This window comes from Drosophila subpulchrella, chromosome 3R (assembly GCF_014743375.2).
Source record: "Drosophila subpulchrella strain 33 F10 #4 breed RU33 chromosome 3R, RU_Dsub_v1.1 Primary Assembly, whole genome shotgun sequence".
Lineage (NCBI taxonomy): Eukaryota > Metazoa > Arthropoda > Insecta > Diptera > Drosophilidae > Drosophila > Drosophila subpulchrella.
The window spans coordinates 17555556-17577260 of NC_050609.1; the positions used below are offsets into that span (position 1 = coordinate 17555556).

Sequence of the window (21705 nt, forward strand, 5' to 3'; positions counted from 1 at the left end):
CGAGGAGGAGGACAAGTGTTTGGAGCACTTGGCACACGCTTGCGCGGCTTTCAAATTTAGCGTATTAACTCATTAAATGTTCAAAAGCTCATTGCCTGCGAAATGTGCACACATTTTTGTTAAAGCGAGGGTGTGAAATATGCACAACTATGGCGAAGACACTTTTAATACCGCCCAATGGGGCAGTGGGGCGGAACCAGCTTTCAAATAGTACTGCTATTACTATCAACCACTTTTTACATTTTTAATTAAATTTTATAATTACTTTCTCCGTGACAATAAGAATTTAACAACCTTTGGCAGGGGGGTAAAAAAGCGTGGAGTCCTTGAGAACCCCTCATAATTACCCCTACTTTCATATGCGTCACTTTATGCAATTTAAATTAATTTGTGTAATTATTTTAGTGGCTTAACTGGCTTTGCTTCAACACCCACTCATCCGCCCTGAGTGACCGCTGCCAACTGTTGGTGTTACGCATACGCCACGTTGCATGCGTCTTGAATATTTTATGTCGGAAATCTGGGGCCCGGCAAAAATGACAGCTGCGTGTGGAAAATAATTAAGGCGCAATTATAATGACCCTGGCCACGAACCACAGGCACTCGCCACCCATCACCACCCATCAGCAGTGAAACCACCCGCCTGTTGGCATTGCAAGTGTTGCATGCAACACTAGACTCTGTGGCGCCGCCAACAATGACGAAAGCAATCCATGGCCATCGAGCTTGTGCGCTCCGTTGGCTTGTCCCCATTCTACTCCTTGTGGAAATGGATGCGAAATGTGGGTGCAGATTTGTATTTTTAGCATCTTTAACAAGCAGTGTGGGTGTTATTTTATAGACAAAGCTACATAGCTACAACTTCTTAATAAATCCCTTACATTTCAGACTTTATATTAGGCAGCAAAATAAATACTCAACATAATTTGTTTGCAGGAAACACGTTTTACTCAATTTGTTGTTGACCAGCAATGCACGATCACCGTTGACTCCTTTAAATAAATACAATATACAAAGTACAATAAATAACTAGTACAAAATTTGTAATTGATGACGTTTTTCAGTTGAGACATGATGACACGAAATGCTTTGAAGGGAGGGCTACATGGCCGTCCTTGGTTTTGGAAGGGAGAACAGGAGGTCAGTCGACAATCTAGTCTGCATTGGCATCGATGAGGGCAGGCACTTCGGACAGATCGACGGGTGGCTTGGAGGCATCGCCATCGCCCACGATCTCCTGGGAGTCTGTGACGGCAGTAGCAGTAGTCTGGACGGCCTGCTCCTGGGCGTCCTTGGCGCCGTTTGACGAGGCATCCCCCTCTGCCTGCAGCTCGGCATTGGACTCCGTGTCGGCCAACTCCTGAACGCCGTTGAGCTCCTCATTCGATGTGGATGCGGCTGCAGCTGCCGCCGCTGCTGCGGCTGCCTTCGCCTTGGACTTCTTCTCCTTCTTGCGTATATTCTTCTTGGCATTGTTCGCCTGCCTCTGCTCCTCGGCGGCCTTGTTCTTCTCCTCGATGGCCGTCTTCGATTCGCTGGCCGTTAGCATCTTCATTTGACTCTGCAGATTGGCCAGCGTTTGCTTCAGTTCCGCACAATTGCGAGTCATCATCTCCATTTTAACGTTGTCCGCACTCACGGGCTTTACATTCACTGGCTCCGGTTCGGGCGGCAACTGCGGCAAGGCGGGAATTTCAATCTCGTTGTCCCGCAGGCACTTGTGCAACGTGGTGCGCTCCAGCTGGAGGGCACGCAGCAGCTTCTGCAGCTGCTGTATTTGCTTTTGCAGGCGCTCCGCGTGCTGCGTCTGCAGGTTCTTCTCGGTGGCCAGGTCGATCACCATGGCGTTGGCCTTCTCGTACTTCTGGCGCCAGCCCAGTGCCTCCTTCTCGATCTTCTTCGTGTGCTTGGACATCTTCTCCAGCTCCACCTTGTAGCTGCCGAATACCTCGTTGGACTTTTGCAGCGACTGCTGGAAGTCATCGTACTTGGCCGTGTAGATATTCAGCTGCTCCTTCAGTTGGTGTTCCCTTTCGGTGAGATCCTTGATGGCGCGCTGCGCCTGCAGCAGTTTCTCCAGGCCAATTTGGTTTTCCCTGGAAGAAGGTGAACGAATTAGAAGTTTATCAAGGGGCTGAGTAGATAGACCGCTGTATTTTCGTATGAAATAAATTGGCAATCGATTCAAAAACCATGTAGACATACAAGATGAATTTATAAGATGAAAAGAAAAACTAATAACAAATTACTACAAACGAGTACATTACGTACACGTTAAGTTGTTAAGTCCGGCTCTTAAGTTTAAAATCCATTGATCACCGATACAAAAAACACATTTTAAATGGATCTTTAAAACTAATTTTAAAAAACTGTAGGCTTAAAGGATTGAAATTGAATTAAGCTTCAGTAACTCGTAAAGATAAGTGGCCGGCCCCAATGAAAACCAGAAATCTCAGCGAGTTTCTTGAATGAAAACTCGTTCTCTAATGTGTGCCCAACTAAGGTGCGTCTATCTCCAGTTTCAGAGAAGCCCCCGATGACCCGGCATTCTGTTCCGACCCCACTTACTTGCCGAGTATCTCCTTCTCCATGGCGGCCTCCACTTGGCATTTCTGCAACTTGGCCTGATGCAACTGGGCCTCCAGCTGCACTTGCTCATTGAGTTTCTCCAGGTGCTGCTCCCGCGTTTGGTACTGCTCGGCCAGCAGTTTTAACCTAAAACGGGAGACCAGATGGTTAGGGAAAATCGGAAAATGCGGAGAACACAGAGAACGTGCGTGCATGCAGTAGAATCTATATTTAGAAATTGGATTCCCTCTCTATCAGGCGGACGATGCTTACTTCTTGGTCATCTCGATGTTGTAATCGCGCAGCTTGATGTTCTCCTCGTTGTTCTTGGCCAGGGATTTCTGGACGTCGTTGAGGGAGTTCTGGAACTTGGTTTGGCTCTCCTTGCGCCGCTCCTCCTCGACTTTGATTTGGAGGAGGCTCTCGTTCTTCACCGACTTGATGATGCGCTGCTGCTCGCGGCAAACCTCCTGGAGTTTGTCACGCATGAGGACACTCTTGTTGAGATCCCGCTGCACCTGCTCCTTCTCCCGCTGCTGGGACTCCATGTGGCGCTGCAGGACGCGAAGCTCCGACGTCAGCCGGCTAACATTCTTCTCGCTGTCCACATGGCGCTGCAGCAGCAGCTTCACCTTCTCCTCGGTGGAGGGGCACTCCTCCAGGGATTTCATGACCTAAAATAGACGCAATAATGGGGTTATAACTCATTCTCCTCTTTTTATCCCCGTTTCCAAGGGCTCTGTTCGGAAATCCCTGCTATTGGGCTGGGTCCTTGAGAACCCCAGATGATATTACCAACTCCTCCAACTTCTGGTCACGCTGCTTCTCCTCGCGCGCCACCTTCTTCGCCTTGCTTAACTTCTCCATCGTTTATTCAGATCAAATCGGTGCTATATATAACTTGTATTCTATTCCTCTTTCGAATTTTGACTATATTTGTTGTTGTGTTGCTATATATTTTTAGGTTTCGCTTTCCGCCCATAATACCGAGAAAGTGAGTCGTACATGCTGGTATTTTCGGCGGAACAACGCCTGGCCACACAAAAAGTACCGGCGATTCAAGTTCAAATTGGGCGGAAAGAAGTTTGATTTCGAAAACTTGTTCCAAATGCTTATATTAATCCAACTCGACGACAATTTTTTCCATTACAATCTGCTCTAATTTTAGTTGGGTGATTACGCTGATGCTTACCTTCAATTAGAAATTTTGTGTCTTTATTTCATTAAAAAGATATTACTGTTTACTTTAAAATCAAAATCGAAAAATCGATATTGGTTCTTATTCTTCAATTCATTTTAGGGAATATCTAGAAAATCAACGAAAAAGCAAAACCATCTGGAAAAAAATAACAGAAGACATATCGATACTATTTGACCATCTCTAGGTTATGGTATTTTTGAGAGTATTTTCGTTGGTCACTTTGATATTTATAATTTTCTTTATTTGTAAACAATTGCAGAAAGTTTGCAAATTCATAGTCAATATATGAACACTTAAGACAACATAAACTTGAACTAAGCAACCATTAAACCTCCAACACTATAGAAGTCCTTAAAATTAGGTAAAGATGTTTTAAGTCAATTTTACACCAAGTGCTGACGTTATCAATTTTATGAATCTCAGCTGTTAGGATAAACAAAATGTTTAAAAGATCCAAGCCCAAAATTGAGCCCCCACCAGCGGCTCCAAGTGTGGAAGAGATGCTGGAGGACATGGAAACCTTTGAGGTCAATCAGCCGCCCATAAGTGGCTCTACTTTTGATTTGGAGCACGTCCTTCTCACAGAACCAGAGAATCTAACTCTACCAGCTTGGTGGCAGATATTCGACGAATACGATCAGAAGGTCAAAAAACTCTCGGCCACCGAGGAACATCTGGAAGACCAAAGAAATAAACTAAAAGAATGCTATGCTAAGTTGGAAAAGAATGCCGACAAATTAAGGGAGGGCATCCAAAAGCAACAGGCCCTAGCCAAAGAAGCTCTTAAAAGTTAGCATATGATATTTGATTTTTGTTTGAGACATAATATTTAAGAGCTGTTAAATCCAATTTTTGTCATTGTAACCATTGTAACTTTCAATAATAAAATTAAAGGTCTTTGTCCATTTGTTAATCTTATTGAATTTTCTTTATCAAAATATTTTCCCCTGCTTTAACTATATTGAATAATTTTTCCTTAAGCCCACTGTGCAGTGGTTTGAGTCCCTGCTACAGCTTCAGCTTTTTAAGGTATTTTTCTAAAGCATAGTATATTTTTCTGAGCCCGACATTTTAACGGTCAATTCGCGGTGCGGTCACACTGCTTGGTGGATGGTTTGGTCGAAAAAAGTTGTTAAAAGCGCAGAAAAAACGACTTGTAATGCAAGTGCTTCAGTGACTGTGAAAAGTAAGCGGGCGAGCGAGTAAATAAATCAAAGTTAAGATCGACTAATGAGAAGGCCAAAAATGGCACGGGAAATTGTGAAATTAGTCCGATTTAGGCCTGGATGATTGGGCAGAAGAACAGGTTTTAGGCCGTGGCAACAACGAAAAAAAAAATGAGAGAAAAAACTTGGCTTATACCATTTACGCCATTAGCGGAGGTCGATTGTTTTTCGAGTGTGTGTGTGTGTGTGCTGTCCAATATATTTGGCTATATTCCACAAATCCAATTATCACAAAACAGAAAAAAGAGTGCAACAATTTGTGGCTAATTGAATTTTACGTGTATTTTATTTTGGTTTTCGACCAGCGCAACAACAACAGCGAGCAGCGAGTAGAAAGAGAGATAGAGAGGGGTTTTTTCTTTTGGCCCAAAGCAAATCCCAGTTAGAATACACACAGATACAAACACACGCCTGCTGGTCGAAAACAATAATTATCCAATTAAACGCTTGTCAAAGAATGCATTTAATTTCATTGGCCAATAAGTTGGCCAGAAAGAGAGTGCATAAAGTGGGAGAGGGGCGAAAAGAGCGCCCAACTAACAGTATTTTTTCACGGGCACACCAATACGTATGGCAGTAGCACAGGTGTGTGCGTGTGTGAAGTGCTAATGAGATGCTGTGACGCTCTTCTTCTTCTTCTCGCCGTTTGTTGCTTTTGCCATTTATGCAAAAAGACGCAAAAAAAAGTTATAAAAAAATACAGATTTTCGAGTTGAACAAAAGATTTCGCGTAAAAGGTGAAAGCCACTTGAAGATCCGAATATGCGGCATATACGCAATGCAGTTCCTTTGTTTTCGCGATCAATTCTCCATTCTCAATTCTACACATTGTATTCTTCGCATTCTTCTAGCGAAGATGTCACCGTTTGGAGCCACTTCCTCGCAGCGAATCCCACAGCAATAACAATCAACAAACCCAAGCGCCAATGATGTGATGCAGCAGCAGAGGTTGGAGTTCGGAAAACACAACCTTCAAGTAGTCTAGGCCACGTAGAATCACCCGGAGAATCACCACGATGAGCTGGCTGCTGGGCCTCCTCGGTCTGCAGGGCCTGTTCCTCTGGCTCCTGTGGCTGCCCGGCGAGATCCTGGCCATTCCCACGCCGCTCAAGCTGCCAGGTGAGTTGGAACTCTAAAAATATTACTAAAAAAGGTTCTACCAAAAAACCCACTTCCAAGCAAGAACCAAATTTAAATTCTAATTAATTGTTTCTTTTAGAGGTTACAACTATTTAAATCTCGCAGTTTTCTTAAAAAGTAAATGATTCCAAAAGCCCTGTAGAGATGCAATTCATTATAAAAATCTAAATAAAGTATTAAAATTTTAAATCAATTACCTTCATTTTTGTTATCTAAATATCTTTTATTACTAAACACAAACTTAAAAACATGTTCTTAATTTGTTTAAATTATATACAAATACAATATTTTAAAATATATATGTAGATATATTTCTCCGCTCAATTCAGTGTTTTCTATAACCCATCGACCATGATATATCACCACTTAGTTGAGAGAAATTTCATCTTGTCATCGCTGCTGGCAGCTTTCTCCTTCCTCTGCTAACCCCTCAGAGATGCCCCTTCTTCTTTCAGGCTACACCCACAAGCTGACGCCCTACATCAAGCACTGGGAGGCTGCGAACTTCGATCGCGAGGTGCTGCAGGCGGCGCAGGTCAGGCACCTGGAGCAGGCTCGCTTCCGGCAGAAACGACAGGTGAGGCCAGAGGAGGAGACACAGACAGAGGCCACAACCTCAGCGAGTGGACTGGCGCACACCATCCGCTTGAATTTCTCCGCCCACGACAGGTGAGTGCACTCGAGATCGAGGAAAGGTAATCACTTAATCACCCGACACCTGATACTCCTCCTCGCCCGCAGAGATTTTCGCCTGGTGCTGCGCCAACAGCCGCATTCGGTGTTCGCCCACGACGTGGAGATCGAGAACACCCTGGGTCCCATCGACTACGATGTGTCGCGCATTTATACGGGCAGCCTGGAGGATGACGAGGCGGCCCATGTCCAGGCGATCCTCACCAGCGACAACCTGCTGGACGGGACGATAGAGACCCAGGCGGAGCACTACTACATAGAGCCGGCGCATAGATACTCCCAGCAGCTGGCCGAGAGCGGTGTCCACAGCATAGTCTATAAGCTAAGTGATGTAAATATGCAGAAGTCGCAGTTCAGCGGCGGGGGAATCAACTCCGCCGCACCCGCCAAGACGCACTGCGCCAGCGAAAAGCTGCGGAAGAAGCGCTGGCTGCCAGAGGAGGTGGGCTATACCATCATTTTATTGTATTCCACTTTTCTAAACGAGTGATTACCATTTCAGCTGGCCATGTCGGATGCTCCGGCGCCCACGTACAATCGCAATCCGCCCCTGCCGCTGGATCTGGAGGTGCCCTACAACGATGACTTCCGCGTTCTGGCCTCCGAGGAGGACAAGAGCGAGGAGGCGCCTAGCAGGAAGTACCCAACCACATCCACCACCAGGAGCACTGTGCGCAGTACGGAGAGCTTCCTGGCCACGCTGACTAAGCCCACGTCCAATCGCAACATACTTGTAAATAACTACAATCCCTCCAATGTCGGCGAGGGAAGTCGCAGCTACAGCAACAGCAACAGCAATAATAATAATAATAATAACAACAACAACAATAATAATAATAATAATAGTAATAATGTGCGGAAGTTGTACACGAAACACAAGAACATCATTGTGAGCACGTACAACCGACCCATCGAACCGGAATTCGGAACGCCCTACGAGGAACCGACGACTAACAATGGCACCCGCGACCTGCCCAGTAACTTCTTCAATGCCAACTGGACGACGCTCTTTCTGGGAAACAACAACAATGGCAACGACCGTCCCAGCCACAAGACGCATGTGGAGATCATCACGAAGAATGGGGCCACCAAGAAGCCAAATATCATTGTTAATAACTACAATCCGGAGATCATATTCGCCCCCAATCCGCACAATCCTAGCTTCAACAGCATGTTGATGACGAATCTGCTGAGCGGAAGGGGCGGCGACGATATCCATAGTTCTCCCAGGCTGCTCTACGATCGCAAGACCACGTGCATGCTGTATCTGCAGGCGGATCACACGTTCTTCCAGAAAATGGGTTCGGACGAGGCTTCCATTGAAGCCATCACGCGGCACGTGCAGCGGGCCAACACGATCTACCGGAATACGGACTTCAACAACGACGGCAAGCCGGATAACATCACCTTCATGATCAAGCGCATCAAGGTGCACAACATGAACGCGATGAAGGATCCCAGCTACCGATTCCCCGGCAACTACGGAGTGGAAAAGTTTCTGGAACTGTTTTCGGGTAAGAGATTGCTAATAACCATATATGAGTTCTCCTTTTGCTTGAATGGTTTCTGATCCATTTCTGAGTTCTTACTGTGATTCACTGGGACAGAGACTTTCTCCTTTGATTAATTGTTATTCAATTAACATGATCAGTTTGTTTTGTTCATGTGTACGAGGTTCAAATTTTTCAAGGTGATATATATAATCAAGTTTGTGAAAAGGTGATATAAATCAATTAGAACAAGGAACACACAACTGTTTGATATGATTCTTGGGGTCAACTACCCATAAAAATGTTTTTATTTAGTTTAATGTTTGATCTTAAGTATATGAATCAGTTTTTTTGAATATATTAAATTTACCTATATCATGACGATCCTCTATTATTTTATTTCACAGAGGAGGACTACGATGCTTTTTGTTTGGCTTACATGTTCACCTATCGCGACTTTGAGATGGGAACTTTGGGTCTGGCCTGGACGGGTGATCTGAAAAACGCTGGCGGAGTTTGCGAGAAGAATGGTCATTACAGGGGTTCCCTCAAGTCCCTTAACACGGGAATAGTCACTCTTTTAAATTATGGAAAGCATGTTCCACCTGCAGTCTCCCATGTGACATTGGCCCACGAAATTGGCCACAACTTTGGATCACCGGTGAGGATAATAAAATATTTAAGACTACACACTAATTAAGATAATATCCCCATTTCAGCACGATCCCGAGCAGTGTACTCCTGGTGGCGAGGATGGCAACTTCATCATGTTTGCCCGCGCCACTTCGGGTGACAAGAAGAACAACAACAAGTTCAGCACCTGCTCGCTGAAATCGATAGAGCCCGTGCTGAATGCCAAGGCACGTTCCATGAAGGGATGCTTCACTGAGCCGCAGTCCTCGATTTGCGGCAATGGCGTGGTGGAGGCGGGCGAGCAGTGCGACTGTGGATGGGAGGAGGACTGCAAGGATTCGTGCTGTTTCCCCATGTCAAGACAGCCGCGTCTCGACGAGACTCCCTGCACCCTGACTCCCCATGCCCGCTGTAGTCCTTCCCAAGGACCCTGCTGCACCAACGATTGCAAGCTGAAGTTTGGTGACAAGTGTCGGGATGATAATGGCTGTCGGGATCCTTCGTTCTGCGACGGCCGAATGCCCCAGTGTCCGCCGTCGGTGAACAAACCCAACAAGACCATTTGTAACAAGGAGTTCGTATGCTACATGGGCGATTGCACGGGCAGCATTTGCCTGGCCTACGGTCTGGAATCGTGTCAGTGTATTCCGGGTCCCCAGGACGATCGCATCAAGTCCTGTGAGCTGTGCTGCAAGCTGCCGGGCGAGGACAGTCCCTGCCGCAGTTCCTTCGAATGGAATGAGGCTCCTTTCGATGTGCCCGATATGTACTCGAAGCCGGGAACACCCTGCAATGATTATAATGGGTTTGTATTATTCCTTTTATAAAGTATAATTTAAAGCTTTTGTTTACTAATGGACTCTTTTCAGATACTGTGATGTCTATCAAAAGTGCCGCGAGGTGGATCCCTCGGGTCCACTGGCCACTTTGCGTAAGCTGCTGCTTTCGGAAGAGAGCATAGCCAGCTTCAAGAAGTGGATGCAGCACAACTGGTACACAGTAGCACTGGCTGCTGTGGGCGTAATCCTTCTCCTGGTAAGTTGAATAACTAGTAACTAAAAGGAGATTCCTATATTCACTGTGAAATATTATTTGGTCTAATAAGTTAATGAAGCTTATCACGCAAATGTTAAGGGATGAGGTCGAGGCCAAAGCGCAAGCAAGGGCTCAGACCGTGGGTGAGCACTCAGAATTAAAGTGCCCGAAATAATCCTGTAGAATGTTTGAAGAACACACATCTAGCAGTTGAAGCTGTGGCTAATCTTAGGGCAAATTTAAACTAGAAATCATTGAGGCATTACCCTTTGTCGTTTTCTTTACTGATTAAGATTTGACTTCTTTGCTAATCTGTAATTAATTTTCTTAGGCGCTGAGCACAAAGCTGCTGACGAAACGGTCGAATCTGAAGCTTAAGTCCGTCACCATCATACACAGCGCCACCACGGAGACAGTGCGTCTGCCGGAGAACAACAACGGGGTGATAGTTCACACCGCCGTAAGGACAAAGGTACCTTTCAAGAAGAAGGTTCGTGGCGAGCGAACAAAGAAACCAGGAACGGGAACTGCAACTGGAGCTGGAGTAACAGCCACAGCTGCAGTTGCATCCCGAAGTGCAGCCAAAAGCAGTGCCAATCCAGAGGCAAAGAAGACCACAAGAACGCAGGCCATGGCCAAGAAGAAATCCCTCGAGGAGGAGCCCAAGAAGTCAAACAAAAAGTTGGGCAAGCACATGAAGGAGATCATCGACTACTCGCATCGCAACAACGGTGATGATGCGTCCAATTTGTCGACCACCAACAACCATACCAACACCTTTGGAAAGGTGCAAAAGTGGCTGCTGGAATCGCCCATTGTGGCCCAGCCCTTGTCCCACATTGAGCACAGTTCGCGGGTTCGCAAGGTGATGAGCAAATCGCAATCTACGCCCGAAAGACTGGTCCAAAAGACACCGCAGAAGACCAAGTCCATGGGTAATCTGTCCAACGAGAAGGTCAAACTGCAGGTGGTCTACAAGCCACCCTTCAAGTTCTCCCTCAGATTGTCCAAGAAACCGAAAGTAAAAACCCATGTGGTGGGTGTAGCAGGTGGAAGGCCAAAGAGAAGCCAAAAGACTGGTAACCGAACTGCAGGACAATCCTCCTCAAAGGATGTGGCCACGCGAGCCAAGAGGACTGCCCTGCTCCTTTGCAACGAGGCGGAGGATGACAACCAGATCCTCACGCTCAACGAACCCAACTACGAGACCTTGAAGCCACCAACGCCTCCACGTTCCATGGAGCATTGCTACGAGAACGTGGATATGCAGGCAGAGGCCTCCACTTCGAAGCCCAGCAGCAGCAGCAAGGTGGCTCCCAGCTCACAGAATCGAGCCAGTTTAGAGTTGGCTCCACCGCCCGTTCCTGCCCAAAGGAACTCCTATCGCCGCTCCAACTCCCTGTCCACCCACAATCCCTTTGCGGCTGCACCTCGTCGAAGTAGCAGCAAGGCCAGTGGATCGGTGAATCTCACGCGAAACTTTGGTAGCACTCAGAATCTGATAAATCTCAGTCAGAACTTGTCCAAAACCAAGAAGCGTAGCAGTCTGAACCTAAAGGCCAGTGGCAGTGGAGCTACCACGAGCGGGAAGGATCCGCCAACTGCGGCAGTCGCCTCGCCCCAGAGGCGTTCCTCATCCAATGCCAATCTTCGCAGGGACAGCAGTGTGTCCTCCTCAAAGGCAGTGCCTGTTCCACCGACCAGGAACTCGCGGAATAGCTTCAGCAATATTCCAAGAGCCAGTTTGGGCGGAGGAGGAAACAGCAGTGCTGCCCTGCCACCGCCCAGTTTCTCTCGCCAATCTTCCAGCAGCACAGCCACCAGCAGCTCCTCCATGACTCCAGGTTTGAACACCGGAGGGGCGTTGCAGCAATCAGCCAGCACAAGCGCCATGCAGCGGCCACCACCCTCGCAGCCCATGAGGAGAAGCCTCAACAACTTCAGGACCCGCTCCACGGGCGTCACTGGAGCAACAACTGGAAAGCCAGGAGCAGCATCAACCTCCGCAGGAGCCACTTCTGCAGCATCAGCAGCAGCAACATCAAATGAGAACAATGAGCTGCCCTCGGATCTCGAGGTAGTTGTATCCGATGTGGAGAACCTGGTTAGCTAAGGGCAGCTCACCCGTTCCAGTTTCCAAAACCAACCAAGTGAAAGTGATAAGTCTTAATGTTAGTTATACAAATTGTCGCATAGGTTTACTTGCATAACATATATATATATTTGTACATACATTATATATATGTGTACTTTACACTGCCTTAAACTTGCCGTTTCTGCTGAATATGTGAAATACCACGCCCACTCACACGACAGACACTCAACCGCATTCCACACGCCCATCAATCCCCGACCAAGGCTCGCCCCAGCACCTCGAACGCATCACCACCCACTAGGCACCCAGCCGCTTACCCACTCGCCCAATCGCCCACTGAAGCCACCGCAATCCAAACCGCAGCCGCACTCACCGCACTTTGTACCTTCTACTGTTTACTGTTTGTATTGTATTGTATTGTGTAAACTGAACTCGCTAGTTCCGGTTTCCAGATTCGATCAAATTGGGTATTTAATATTTCATTGAGCTAGTATAACTCTGATTTATAAAGTTAGTTAAATTGGATACAGATAAACAGAACTTTACCAATTTAAATCATTTTTCAATCAAGGGCTCACAAAAATCCTATTAGAATTTCTACAGATTAAAGACTAAACTAAAAATAATGATATATTACGATTATAATATATATACCAATTTGATCAAATTTGGAACCGGCTACCAGGCATATTTTTAGTTATTCAATTTCGATTTGGCTTTTATTGTAGCCTAACCAATTGAGCGAGCTTTACTTCAAAATATAACTCTCATTTCCATCATTAACAATAATAACTAATCGAAATTAATTAGCTGATCTTGTGCCACATCTTTCTAATTTGCCTAAACCTGGCCTATACTTCAAGTTATTTTCAAAACAGTATTACTAAAGTTGTTATGTACCTACTATATACTTAAATTGCTTAGTTTGCCTGCTCTTCAAGTTTCGAACAACGATCACTACTCATCTGAACTACGACGAACACACAGAACAATACAAGGTGCTATTTTAGTAACGAACTAAAAAGATAAAATATTTGCCGAGATCATTTTAAAATCCTTTGCATATTTTCTCAAGATCAAAACTAAGATTAAAGAGGAGAATGGAGGGAGATTGAGGAGGTTAGGTGTAACCGATGAGAAGAAGTAGCATATAGCATATAGGAAAACAAGGGGAGCCGGGTAAAGTTGCAAATAGTTGTACGGAATAGATACAAAGATAACCAACGATACTGTCAATAAATCAAAAGCGTCATGCATCGAAAGTAGGTCTTAGAGAATGCCCAGCAAAGCCACATAGAGAGTTAGCCACCCGAGCATTAACATTAATCCACCCGATCCCCTCGAGCACCGGCACCTGTAAACACACGCATCGATCCCATAGTAACGCCCGTAGAAGAAATGCTTGTAGTGTATATAGGACATCGAAGGGACATAGTTTTTATATGCAATACCAAGTTAGAGCAATGAGAACAAACAATAAGACACCTAACGATATGCATTCACACATAGGATATAGAGTCACATTCCGCATCGAATCACAGAGCAGCGGCTTTCGAGTTACACTACACCACACTATCGATCTTTAGGCTAAGCATAACAATTGATATTTGTAGCTATATGAATGTGTAGGAAAAATCAAAGGCGTATCAAAAAAATATATACATACATCCATATGGGGCGTGCAATAGCCATTGCAACTTTACGAGCATTTGGGTATATTTTTGTGGAATATACAAGATACAGATACAGTTACAAGATAGAAGACAGAAGCTCAGCTCAAGAACCCGACACCCGACCCAAGATATCGTATATAGACAGACAGACAGTTAACGCGTTGGCCAGTAAAGAAACGGAAACGGAAATAGTTAAAACGAGTACGCGACAATCGCTTTGAAATGCTTAAAAAAAAATAACAAAAATAATGGTAAGCCCGAAAACCGAATTGAAGTTTAGTTTCTACTTTGTCTTGATTACGTATTTAAATATGAAACTATACAGAATAATGGCAGGCAAAGGTGTTGAAATTTACCAAAAAAAAAAAAAAAGCTAACACTAGGAAGACAAAAATACACTGGAGTGGGAATACATATTCCTTGTAGGTTTTAATAAGAACATGCAAATTCTAGACAAGATTTTTTAGATACTTGAGCTCAAATTGGAAAACAAAGTGTATTCTAGGATTATCTACTCCCATCCTGTGTATTTCCAAAGGTCAGAATTTATTACCCAGTGTAATTAATGAGTTGAGAACGGAAGAACATTTTGAATATTGCCAATGATTGTGTACTGTATATAATTAAATGCAAATGATTATTGTCTAAGCGGAATGGACGAGAGTATTTTGAGCGTGACAAAAAGACTATTTAGCGCGAAATGAACAATTTTTGTGTAATGTACATAAGAAACCGATTGATTTTAATCTAAAATATACATATAATATTAATGTAATTGTAAAACTGCAAACGATTTTTAAATCTGTATGTGTATTGTGTACCTCAATTGTAATTAATTTTTTGTATACTTTTCACGAGATGGATTAACGCTATTTTTATAATTTAGCTAAATGAATTATAAACACGTATGTACGTCTCCCGATCCCCCACGAAACCATCGTCAGCCCCCTAGTTAATGGCCAGTTTTAAATGTTGTCCAAGACCGCATCACTACCTATCCAGCAACCTAAATGAATGCATATGTAATTTTGTCAATTAGGAACGCGTAAATGTCTTAAAGATATCGAAAGTGAAACAAAACGAAACGAACAAAACAAAAACCGAAGAGCAAAGAAGTGAATACTAGCATTTTACGATTTAATATTTTAAATGACAATTCAAAACAATAATTAATGTATGTACTATGATTAGCGAACAAACAAGCACATGTGTGACAATTCCGTTGTACTTTATGTTACGATTACTACAATACTTTATTTATTAATCTTATCGTTAGGCAGTAACACACGAGTGTAACTAATTTTTAACCCGAACAAACACACACATATGCGATACTTTATAATTTCCTCATTTTAAGCGAAATTCAATTAACAATAAAAACGAAACTAATACTTAAGGACGTTCGACTTGACATGATGTGCTACACTTAAGTGGTCTTTTTCTCAGCTTTCTCCAGTTTTAGGGCGCGCTTGGCCATGATCCAGAAGTAGAGGCTTGGGCAGAGATGACGGAGGTAATAGGCGATCTTGGCCTGAAGATCGCTGACAATAATATCGGGTTCCTTGCGGAGAATACACTGGAGAATGCGCTCTGCTAATTTATCCGGTGACATGCCCTTGGCCGTGGTTTCGTCCATTTCTAGGGGTAACATTTTATTAACTTAGGTTGGTGTTTATTTATGGTAAACTTACTGCCATAGCTGTTTCCCGATCCTGTTAGAGCATTTAGGGAAAGCTGAGTGCGTATATAGCCTGGACTAACACAGGACACACTTATGTTCTTGTTGGCCACTTCGGCTCGCAGGGAATCGGCAAAGGCCTGCATGGCGTGTTTCGATGCGGAATAGGCGGCCCTCTGGGGAATGGCGAACTTCCCCTGGACAGAGCTAATGAAGCAGATGTGACCACTACCACGTTTCACCATCGAAGGAAGAAGAGCTGAAAGTTGTGATAAAGAAAATTTGATAATCTTTTTGTGAAAATCCTTCTGTTTCTCACCTTTAGTTAGGGCCACACTTCCGAAATAGTTGACCACCATGACCTTGAGATCCACATCTACAGCTGTGGATGCCACATCCGCTCGAACACTGATCCCTCCATTGTTGATGAGTATATCCACCTGGTTATACACGGCCAACACGCTGGTGACAAACTCTGGAATGGAATTCAGTTCAGCCAGATCGAGGGCCAGCACGGTGGGTGGATATGCGGGGTCCTGGAAGGATTATTGGATTGGTTTAAGTTAAGTTATTTAATTTAATTAATAAGAACGGGTTAAAATCAGCAATAACATGATACAACTTTCGATTAATAATCATCTTATGAACTATGTTATCAGTTGGTCGGTTTTGGATGGATATAAAGATTTTTTAAATCATATAAAGTATGAATATAATTAGGAAGTAGAGTGATGCATACCGAAATACAATCATTAAACTTAGTTTAATAAAGAAAGTGGAATATACAAAGCTCATCTTACCACATCCAGAGCGAGGAGGTCCTTCTTGACCCGCTCCAACTCCTGAGTTCGTCGTGCCGCCAGGATTACCCTGCATCCGGCCCGGTAGAAGACGTGGGCCAGGGATTCACCCAATCCCGAACTGGCGCCCGTAATTAGCACAACCTGAAAATCGTTTACATAATTAAGCGGGTAATCAGTAATTAAAGTTTATCAATAACCTTTCCTGGCAATTGATTGCGGAACTTTTGGGCGCGGAATCGTTGCCAAATGTTGAAGAGGGCCAGTGGAAGGGCCACCGGCATCAGAATCGTACCCAGCACCCAATAGAGGACGTTCCATTCGCTGCTGGGAGCACATTTGTCCAGGTCCTGCACTTTCATTTTATCAATCCAATCGGAAGCGATTCAAACCTTTGAACTCCAACCCAAATGCAAAATGATGGGAATGAAAACAAAACCGGAATTGCCATTCACTGGGAATCTAGAAACGTAGGCCTTAACTATAAGGAAAAAACAATAATAAATATATATCACAAAAATAAAAAACACACCAGTAAATAATTTCATGGTTCTAAACATTTGAATTTTAATTTTCAACCATCATATAAATTAAGACTTTGAGCGGTAGTAGCATTTTTCGAGTACTTACTGTACCACAGCTATGATAGCCCTTCTCTGTGAATGGCAACTGCAAAACAGCTGATTGTTGTTACGTTGTTTTGCTGCCAATGAACTTGGTTTAAATAAATTTTATTAAAATTAAGCAAATGCCGCGATGAACAGCCTCCTGCGACAAGGCCATCGGCTGGGCTGCTGCCTGCCGGCTATCCAGCAGCAAATCCACACCACCGCAGTGCACCGGACCTTCTGGGAGCGGGAAAAGAAGTCCGGCTACAAAACCAAACTGCCGGAGCCCTCGAAAAAGCAGCTCATCATGGACGGACTGAGGGATCTCAAGGAGGAGATGAAGCTGTGGCGCCAGGAGGTCAAAGAGCAGCTGGAGAGTGACCCCATACTCGTCTTCCGGCCGGGCGAAACGGATGTGGTGTTCGATTTCAAGGCGCCCGATGTGCTGGACAAGTGGACGGTGACCACGGATGCGGATCACGGCGAGGGCAAGAGTAGTGCCACCTTGGAGCTAAGTGCAGCCGGAGCAGGACTCTTCCACGGCGAAGTAAACTCGGATCACACCAAGGATGGGATCATCAAGCGGACGGGCTATGCTAATATACGCACCAAGAGAGTGAGGGTATGTTTTCGATGGATCCTTCTCTGGTTATACCCGATTATAAATATGTTATACGTTATTTTTCCCCAGAAATCCTTCAAGCGCGAGTCCACCTACGACTGGACGCAGTATAACATGCTGATCATGAAGGTGCGAGGCGATGGACGCAGCTACCTGATCAATCTGCACACCGAGGGCTACTTTGATCTGATGTGGAACGACATCTATCACTATGTCTTGTACACCCGCGGCGGTCCCCACTGGCAGATAGCCAAGATTCCCTTCTCCAAGTTCTTTCTCTCCTCGAAGGGACGTGTCCAGGATCGTCAGGGAGCCATACCGCTGAACAGGGTCACCCACTTTGGATTCTCCGTGGCTGCCAAGAAGGGAATGGACGGTCCATTTGGCCTGGAAATCGACTATGTGGGTCTGGAGTACGATCCCAGTCATCGCGAGGAATTCGCTTACGAGATGTACCAGACTCCCAAGTACATTGTGGCCACGTAACGTAACGCTTACGTTAAGGCAGTGTTATTTAATTGTAGAAATCATACGAAAAACAGTAAAGATTGGTTAGATGGAACGTATTGTTATTCAAAGAATTATGATAAGACCTTATTTTATAGTGAAATGTTTAGAATTCAAGCTTCACTAATTTATTATTTTGTATGTTTCCATCTAAAGTTCATTTAAAGTAGCTACTTGTATTTTTATAAGTGGGCTGAAATAAAAACTTACATGTAAGTTATGTTCTCAAAATACCTTAATATAATGTAATGTATTATATCTTTAGTGTTAATTGTTATGATATATATTGTGCCTATCAACTTATTTGGAACCTTTAATTGGAAGTTCCAATAGTCAGTGACTACTGTACGTCAGCTGTTGTCTTGCTCTCTTCCTATCTTTCCTTGCAGTGAATTTCTCTTAGCAATCAGCTGTTTAAATGTTTACATTCACATCGTCGAATCTTCAGGGTCATTTTAGCACTGAAATTGCAGTTTTTATACCTTTTCTAGAGGTTTTTGAGCCTCTCCTCGATTGCTAATTAGCGCTTGGCTTTCTGTGAATTGTGCGGCTTGTGTTTTTCGCTCAGTCCGCTCCGAAACTTCGACCGATAAAAGTGGCCGGAAAAACTTCCGCTCCAGTTTTTTAGATTTGTTGCGGGAGATTCAGATAGAGTGCTTTCTGGTGCTCCGCTTTCATTATCAGACATTTGATAAAATCATGGTAAGTGGTTTCTAAATAGGGAAAACAAAAAAACATCGCCGCTAAAATATAGAAAAACCGTAGAAAAAACGTGACCATGTGGCAGTTCAGTCACCGACCTTGAGAACACAAGTTATTTATTTTAATCTTGACTGTAACCACAACAAACTAAATCAATACTAGTCGTCGGTCTTACGCACTTTACCGGTCTACCATCCTAGTACTTAATTTATGCGCCAAAAATAGAAAATAAATGATATTAAATGAGACAAAACCAGTTGGCCCCAACGAATCGAAAGTGCTCGGTTTGGGTGCAAGAAACCCGTTCTTGATACCATTCCTGTTATCGCGACTCCACCTTTTTACCTGTTGACTGAGTTTCACCTTCAGTTTTGCCTCCACCGGCGTCACTTGCTGACGTGTGAAGTCCACTGCGAAAATGGTGCAACTTACGGTAGTAGATAGCCTATAGAAAGCAACTCTAATCTATAAAATTTTACAGAAAAACTATATTTACACAGTGATTCCATATAATAGTTTAAAATGTAATACCCGTAGACACTTTAGTATCTTTGAAGTCGCAATCACTAAAACTATGCCTGTAGAAAACATCTCTAATCTATCACATCTTATAATGCCTATTATTCAATATATATACCTATGTAATTATACAGTGGCAAACAAAAATAAAAAAAAAAAACAGAAAATTTATTGTACTCCTTAGTATTTCTTTTAACCAAAAAATGTGTTCCCATGTTTTTAAATCCTGAATTATTAAAAAGGAACCCAAAAATACCAAAAAAAAATAGCACCACTTCTACATTTATTAGCAAACACCCCATTTTTTGCGGAGTAGACTTAATACGAAGCACGTGTCTATGAGATTTGACTATGATTTCAATATTTTGATCATAAAAAGTTTGAAAATAACATTAAAATGGGACGTGGAAAACATTGCACTGAGGAAAAGCGTGATATCATCCAAAAGTTGATAAAGGATGGAAAATCTTACAGAGAAGTTAGTCGCTTGGTCGGATGTTCAAATAAAATGATTAAGAACGCTCTGAACTATAAAGAAAAACCTGAAACACGAGGACGAAATCGATCTATGACCCCACTTCAAGTCAATCGATTGATTCGTCAGAGCAAGAAGGATCCTTTCAAATCTGCTACTGAGCTTAAAAAGGAGCTTAAACTAAATGCGACGGAGCAAACTGTGCGTACATATCTCAGGCAACATAATCTAAAATCCTGCAGCCCGAGAAAGGTACCACTTTTAAATCGCAGGAATATTTCTAGGCGAAACTATATACTTGCTTATCTCTATATTATATTTTAAATATGTTACCTAATAAGGTTAATTAACTAACTGTCTCCTGATATTTACAAATATCATATCATATATATTTTTAAATATTGTAGCATCTTTAAATACCCTAACTATAAATCAATTTACCAAATAGTTAAAATAAAATTATAATTTTTTAATTTAATAACAAGAAAAAATGGATTTACCCTTTTGATGATCTTAACCTTTAACTATTACAGTGCTCAATATAGTTTTCAAAAATTTTACCGTACCCTTATCCAAAATTCCATAATCTCTTGCAGGAGGAGACGTATCTGTATGATCCCAATCTGCTGTTAAAGCTGGACTTTCATCGCAGTCCCGCCAAGTTCAATCCCTTCATATCAGCGGCTAATCCCGGAGAGCCCTGGATGAAAGTGCGTCCTCTCAAGGACACGGACTACGATCGTGGCTTCCTGCAGCTGCTATCCCAACTCACCCACGTGGGCAATGTGAATCGCACGCAGTTTTTGAGTAAGTCCTAAATATTAAAATGTTCAAAGGATCCAGCCCTAATCGTATTCTTGTTTTAGCCCGTTTTTCGCAGATGAAAGCCAGTGGAGATTACTTTGTCACCGTCATCGAGGACACTCGCAAAAACGAGATTATTGGAGCTGCATCTCTGGTGATCGAGCGAAAGTTCATCCACAATTGTGCCGTGGTAAGAAAATAGTTAGAGTTTTAGAAGCATTCATTGATATATTGAGAGCATATGACTTACCTATGCATTTATTTTATCCTTTCAGCGTGGTCGCCTGGAAGATGTGGTGGTAAATGACACCTATCGCGGCAAGCAACTGGGCAAACTGTAAGCAGCACACCATATTTCCAGGAAACACTAATCCTAAGCTATATCCTCCAGAATCGTGGTCACCGTATCGCTGCTGGCCGAGGAACTGGGCTGCTACAAAATGTCGCTGGACTGCAAGGACAAGCTGATCAAGTTCTACGAATCGCTGGGCTATGTGGCCATTCCCGGAAACTCCAACTCCATGACAATTCGCTATGATGAGGGGCCAGCGCTGAAGCGGAATTCCACCTCAGCCGGCTCCAGTGGAACAGTGGGCGACTCCTGCCAAACTGTGAGCCTCGATTTTGCCTCTTGACAATTAGCCGCCAACGCTGCTCCAAAGTCCAAGCTTTGAGTGGGTACGCAACCCATCTCAAAGTTATAAATGCGCAAAGCGCAATGCAAAACAAGAACAGAAAATTGGATTATAACAGAAAAGTATATAATGCAAAAGCATTGCCAAAATTCCATTGCGCTGAGGGCATGATGGATTTTTTGGACAGCGCTGGCAGGCGGTGGTGTCCTTGTGGGCCTGATGTGCTTTCCACCCACCCGCGAGGACACACAATTAGTTATTTAGTTAAAGACAACCGCAACATATGTTGCTCTCTGTTTTTAATCCCTACAGAACTCTCAATTTTATAACTTTTTCTCTCCTTTCTGCTACTGAATGTGCGGCTCAACTCTCAACTTAAAAGGTAGTTGTTATATTACCCTTTAAAAGCACCTTCATCAAGTAGCCCTAAGTTTGAAAAACACGCATAAATACACTTTTCATAACACTTATCTACAAGCTCAACACGAATCTGACAAAAAACACTGAAGAATATAGCAATAAATTAAATGGAAAGTTTACAAATTTAACTATTCATTGTCTTTTTAACATACAAAATTTTTAAAAATTTCATTTTCAACAG

The 21705-nt window shown here is 43.6% G+C and overlaps 6 protein-coding genes across 10 annotated transcripts; 4 read left to right on the forward strand and 2 right to left on the reverse strand.

Annotated features, from left to right (window-relative positions):
- Nucleotides 1-925: 925 nt before the first annotated feature.
- LOC119563277 (alpha-taxilin) lies at nucleotides 926-3520 on the reverse strand. Its single transcript, XM_037876600.1, has 4 exons — nucleotides 3364-3520; nucleotides 2842-3242; nucleotides 2569-2715; nucleotides 926-2096 (listed from the first exon to the last, which is right to left on the reverse strand). Exons 1-4 carry the CDS (start codon nucleotides 3433-3435, stop codon nucleotides 1154-1156), a joined length of 1563 nt encoding a protein of 520 aa, XP_037732528.1. The 5' UTR covers nucleotides 3436-3520; the 3' UTR covers nucleotides 926-1153.
- A 460-nt stretch (nucleotides 3521-3980) lies between these two features.
- LOC119557378 lies at nucleotides 3981-4687 on the forward strand. The gene is made up of 2 exons (XM_037870126.1): nucleotides 3981-4130; nucleotides 4193-4687. Exon 2 carries the CDS (start codon nucleotides 4210-4212, stop codon nucleotides 4561-4563), a length of 354 nt encoding a protein of 117 aa, XP_037726054.1. The 5' UTR covers nucleotides 3981-4130; nucleotides 4193-4209; the 3' UTR covers nucleotides 4564-4687.
- A 162-nt stretch (nucleotides 4688-4849) lies between these two features.
- Nucleotides 4850-15150, forward strand: LOC119563099. Of its 3 annotated transcripts, XM_037876336.1 has the most exons (10): nucleotides 4851-4955; nucleotides 5852-6114; nucleotides 6591-6804; nucleotides 6877-7270; nucleotides 7331-8342; nucleotides 8726-8979; nucleotides 9038-9756; nucleotides 9821-9986; nucleotides 10057-10129; nucleotides 10318-10512. In XM_037876336.1, the coding sequence occupies exons 2-10, from the start codon at nucleotides 6012-6014 to the stop codon at nucleotides 10362-10364; spliced, it is 2982 nt and encodes a 993-aa protein (XP_037732264.1). In that variant the 5' UTR covers nucleotides 4851-4955; nucleotides 5852-6011; the 3' UTR covers nucleotides 10365-10512. The 3 variants fall into 3 exon arrangements, with proteins under 3 accessions (XP_037732263.1, XP_037732264.1, XP_037732262.1); XM_037876335.1 differs by lacking the exon at nucleotides 10057-10129 and having other exon boundaries at nucleotides 4850-4955; nucleotides 5847-6114; nucleotides 10318-15150; XM_037876334.1 differs by lacking the exon at nucleotides 10057-10129 and having other exon boundaries at nucleotides 10318-15150.
- Nucleotides 14983-16657, reverse strand: LOC119563101 (dehydrogenase/reductase SDR family protein 7-like). The gene is made up of 5 exons (XM_037876340.1): nucleotides 16433-16657; nucleotides 16233-16376; nucleotides 15752-15968; nucleotides 15446-15691; nucleotides 14983-15392 (listed from the first exon to the last, which is right to left on the reverse strand). Exons 1-5 carry the CDS (start codon nucleotides 16592-16594, stop codon nucleotides 15181-15183), a joined length of 981 nt encoding a protein of 326 aa, XP_037732268.1. The 5' UTR covers nucleotides 16595-16657; the 3' UTR covers nucleotides 14983-15180.
- Nucleotides 16658-16904: 247 nt separating this feature from the next.
- On the forward strand, nucleotides 16905-18024 carry LOC119563102 (complex I intermediate-associated protein 30, mitochondrial). Its single transcript, XM_037876341.1, has 2 exons — nucleotides 16905-17462; nucleotides 17532-18024. The coding sequence occupies exons 1-2, from the start codon at nucleotides 16989-16991 to the stop codon at nucleotides 17946-17948; spliced, it is 891 nt and encodes a 296-aa protein (XP_037732269.1). The 5' UTR covers nucleotides 16905-16988; the 3' UTR covers nucleotides 17949-18024.
- Nucleotides 18025-18386: 362 nt separating this feature from the next.
- Nucleotides 18387-21652, forward strand: LOC119563103 (probable glucosamine 6-phosphate N-acetyltransferase). Of its 3 annotated transcripts, none has more exons than XM_037876344.1 (6): nucleotides 18387-18671; nucleotides 20262-20472; nucleotides 20532-20659; nucleotides 20745-20806; nucleotides 20861-21080; nucleotides 21417-21556. In XM_037876344.1, the coding sequence occupies exons 1-6, from the start codon at nucleotides 18669-18671 to the stop codon at nucleotides 21456-21458; spliced, it is 666 nt and encodes a 221-aa protein (XP_037732272.1). In that variant the 5' UTR covers nucleotides 18387-18668; the 3' UTR covers nucleotides 21459-21556. The 3 variants fall into 3 exon arrangements, with proteins under 3 accessions (XP_037732272.1, XP_037732271.1, XP_037732270.1); XM_037876343.1 differs by lacking the exon at nucleotides 18387-18671 and adding an exon at nucleotides 19070-19104 and having other exon boundaries at nucleotides 21487-21652; XM_037876342.1 differs by lacking the exon at nucleotides 18387-18671 and adding an exon at nucleotides 19070-19104.
- The last annotated feature ends 53 nt before the right edge of the window (nucleotides 21653-21705 follow it).

What these genes read in the sequence shown, in the direction of transcription:
- LOC119563277 (XM_037876600.1), bottom strand. Translation starts at nt 3,435, where the DNA reads ATGGAGAAGTTAAGCAAGGCGAAGAAGGTGGCGCGCGAGGAGAAGCAG. An exon ending in ACCAGAAGTTGGAGGAGTTG is followed by an intron (nt 3,243 to 3,363) that starts GTAATATCATCT and finishes CGTCTATTTTAG; the next exon opens with GTCATGAAATCCCTGGAGGA. An exon ending in AACATCGAGATGACCAAGAA is followed by an intron (nt 2,716 to 2,841) that starts GTAAGCATCGTC and finishes CTCCCGTTTTAG; the next exon opens with GTTAAAACTGCTGGCCGAGC.
- LOC119557378 (XM_037870126.1), top strand. Translation starts at nt 4,210, where the DNA reads ATGTTTAAAAGATCCAAGCCCAAAATTGAGCCCCCACCAGCGGCTCCA.
- LOC119563099 (XM_037876335.1), top strand. Translation starts at nt 6,012, where the DNA reads ATGAGCTGGCTGCTGGGCCTCCTCGGTCTGCAGGGCCTGTTCCTCTGG. An exon ending in AATTTCTCCGCCCACGACAG is followed by an intron (nt 6,805 to 6,876) that starts GTGAGTGCACTC and finishes CCTCGCCCGCAG; the next exon opens with AGATTTTCGCCTGGTGCTGC. An exon ending in GCCACAACTTTGGATCACCG is followed by an intron (nt 8,980 to 9,037) that starts GTGAGGATAATA and finishes TCCCCATTTCAG; the next exon opens with CACGATCCCGAGCAGTGTAC.
- LOC119563101 (XM_037876340.1), bottom strand. Translation starts at nt 16,594, where the DNA reads ATGAAAGTGCAGGACCTGGACAAATGTGCTCCCAGCAGCGAATGGAAC. An exon ending in ACCTCCTCGCTCTGGATGTG is followed by an intron (nt 15,969 to 16,232) that starts GTAAGATGAGCT and finishes TAATCCTTCCAG; the next exon opens with GACCCCGCATATCCACCCAC. An exon ending in AAGTGTGGCCCTAACTAAAG is followed by an intron (nt 15,692 to 15,751) that starts GTGAGAAACAGA and finishes CACAACTTTCAG; the next exon opens with CTCTTCTTCCTTCGATGGTG.
- LOC119563102 (XM_037876341.1), top strand. Translation starts at nt 16,989, where the DNA reads ATGAACAGCCTCCTGCGACAAGGCCATCGGCTGGGCTGCTGCCTGCCG. An exon ending in TACGCACCAAGAGAGTGAGG is followed by an intron (nt 17,463 to 17,531) that starts GTATGTTTTCGA and finishes ATTTTTCCCCAG; the next exon opens with AAATCCTTCAAGCGCGAGTC.
- LOC119563103 (XM_037876343.1), top strand. An exon ending in TCATCCACAATTGTGCCGTG is followed by an intron (nt 20,660 to 20,744) that starts GTAAGAAAATAG and finishes TTATCCTTTCAG; the next exon opens with CGTGGTCGCCTGGAAGATGT. An exon ending in GGCAAGCAACTGGGCAAACT is followed by an intron (nt 20,807 to 20,860) that starts GTAAGCAGCACA and finishes TATATCCTCCAG; the next exon opens with AATCGTGGTCACCGTATCGC.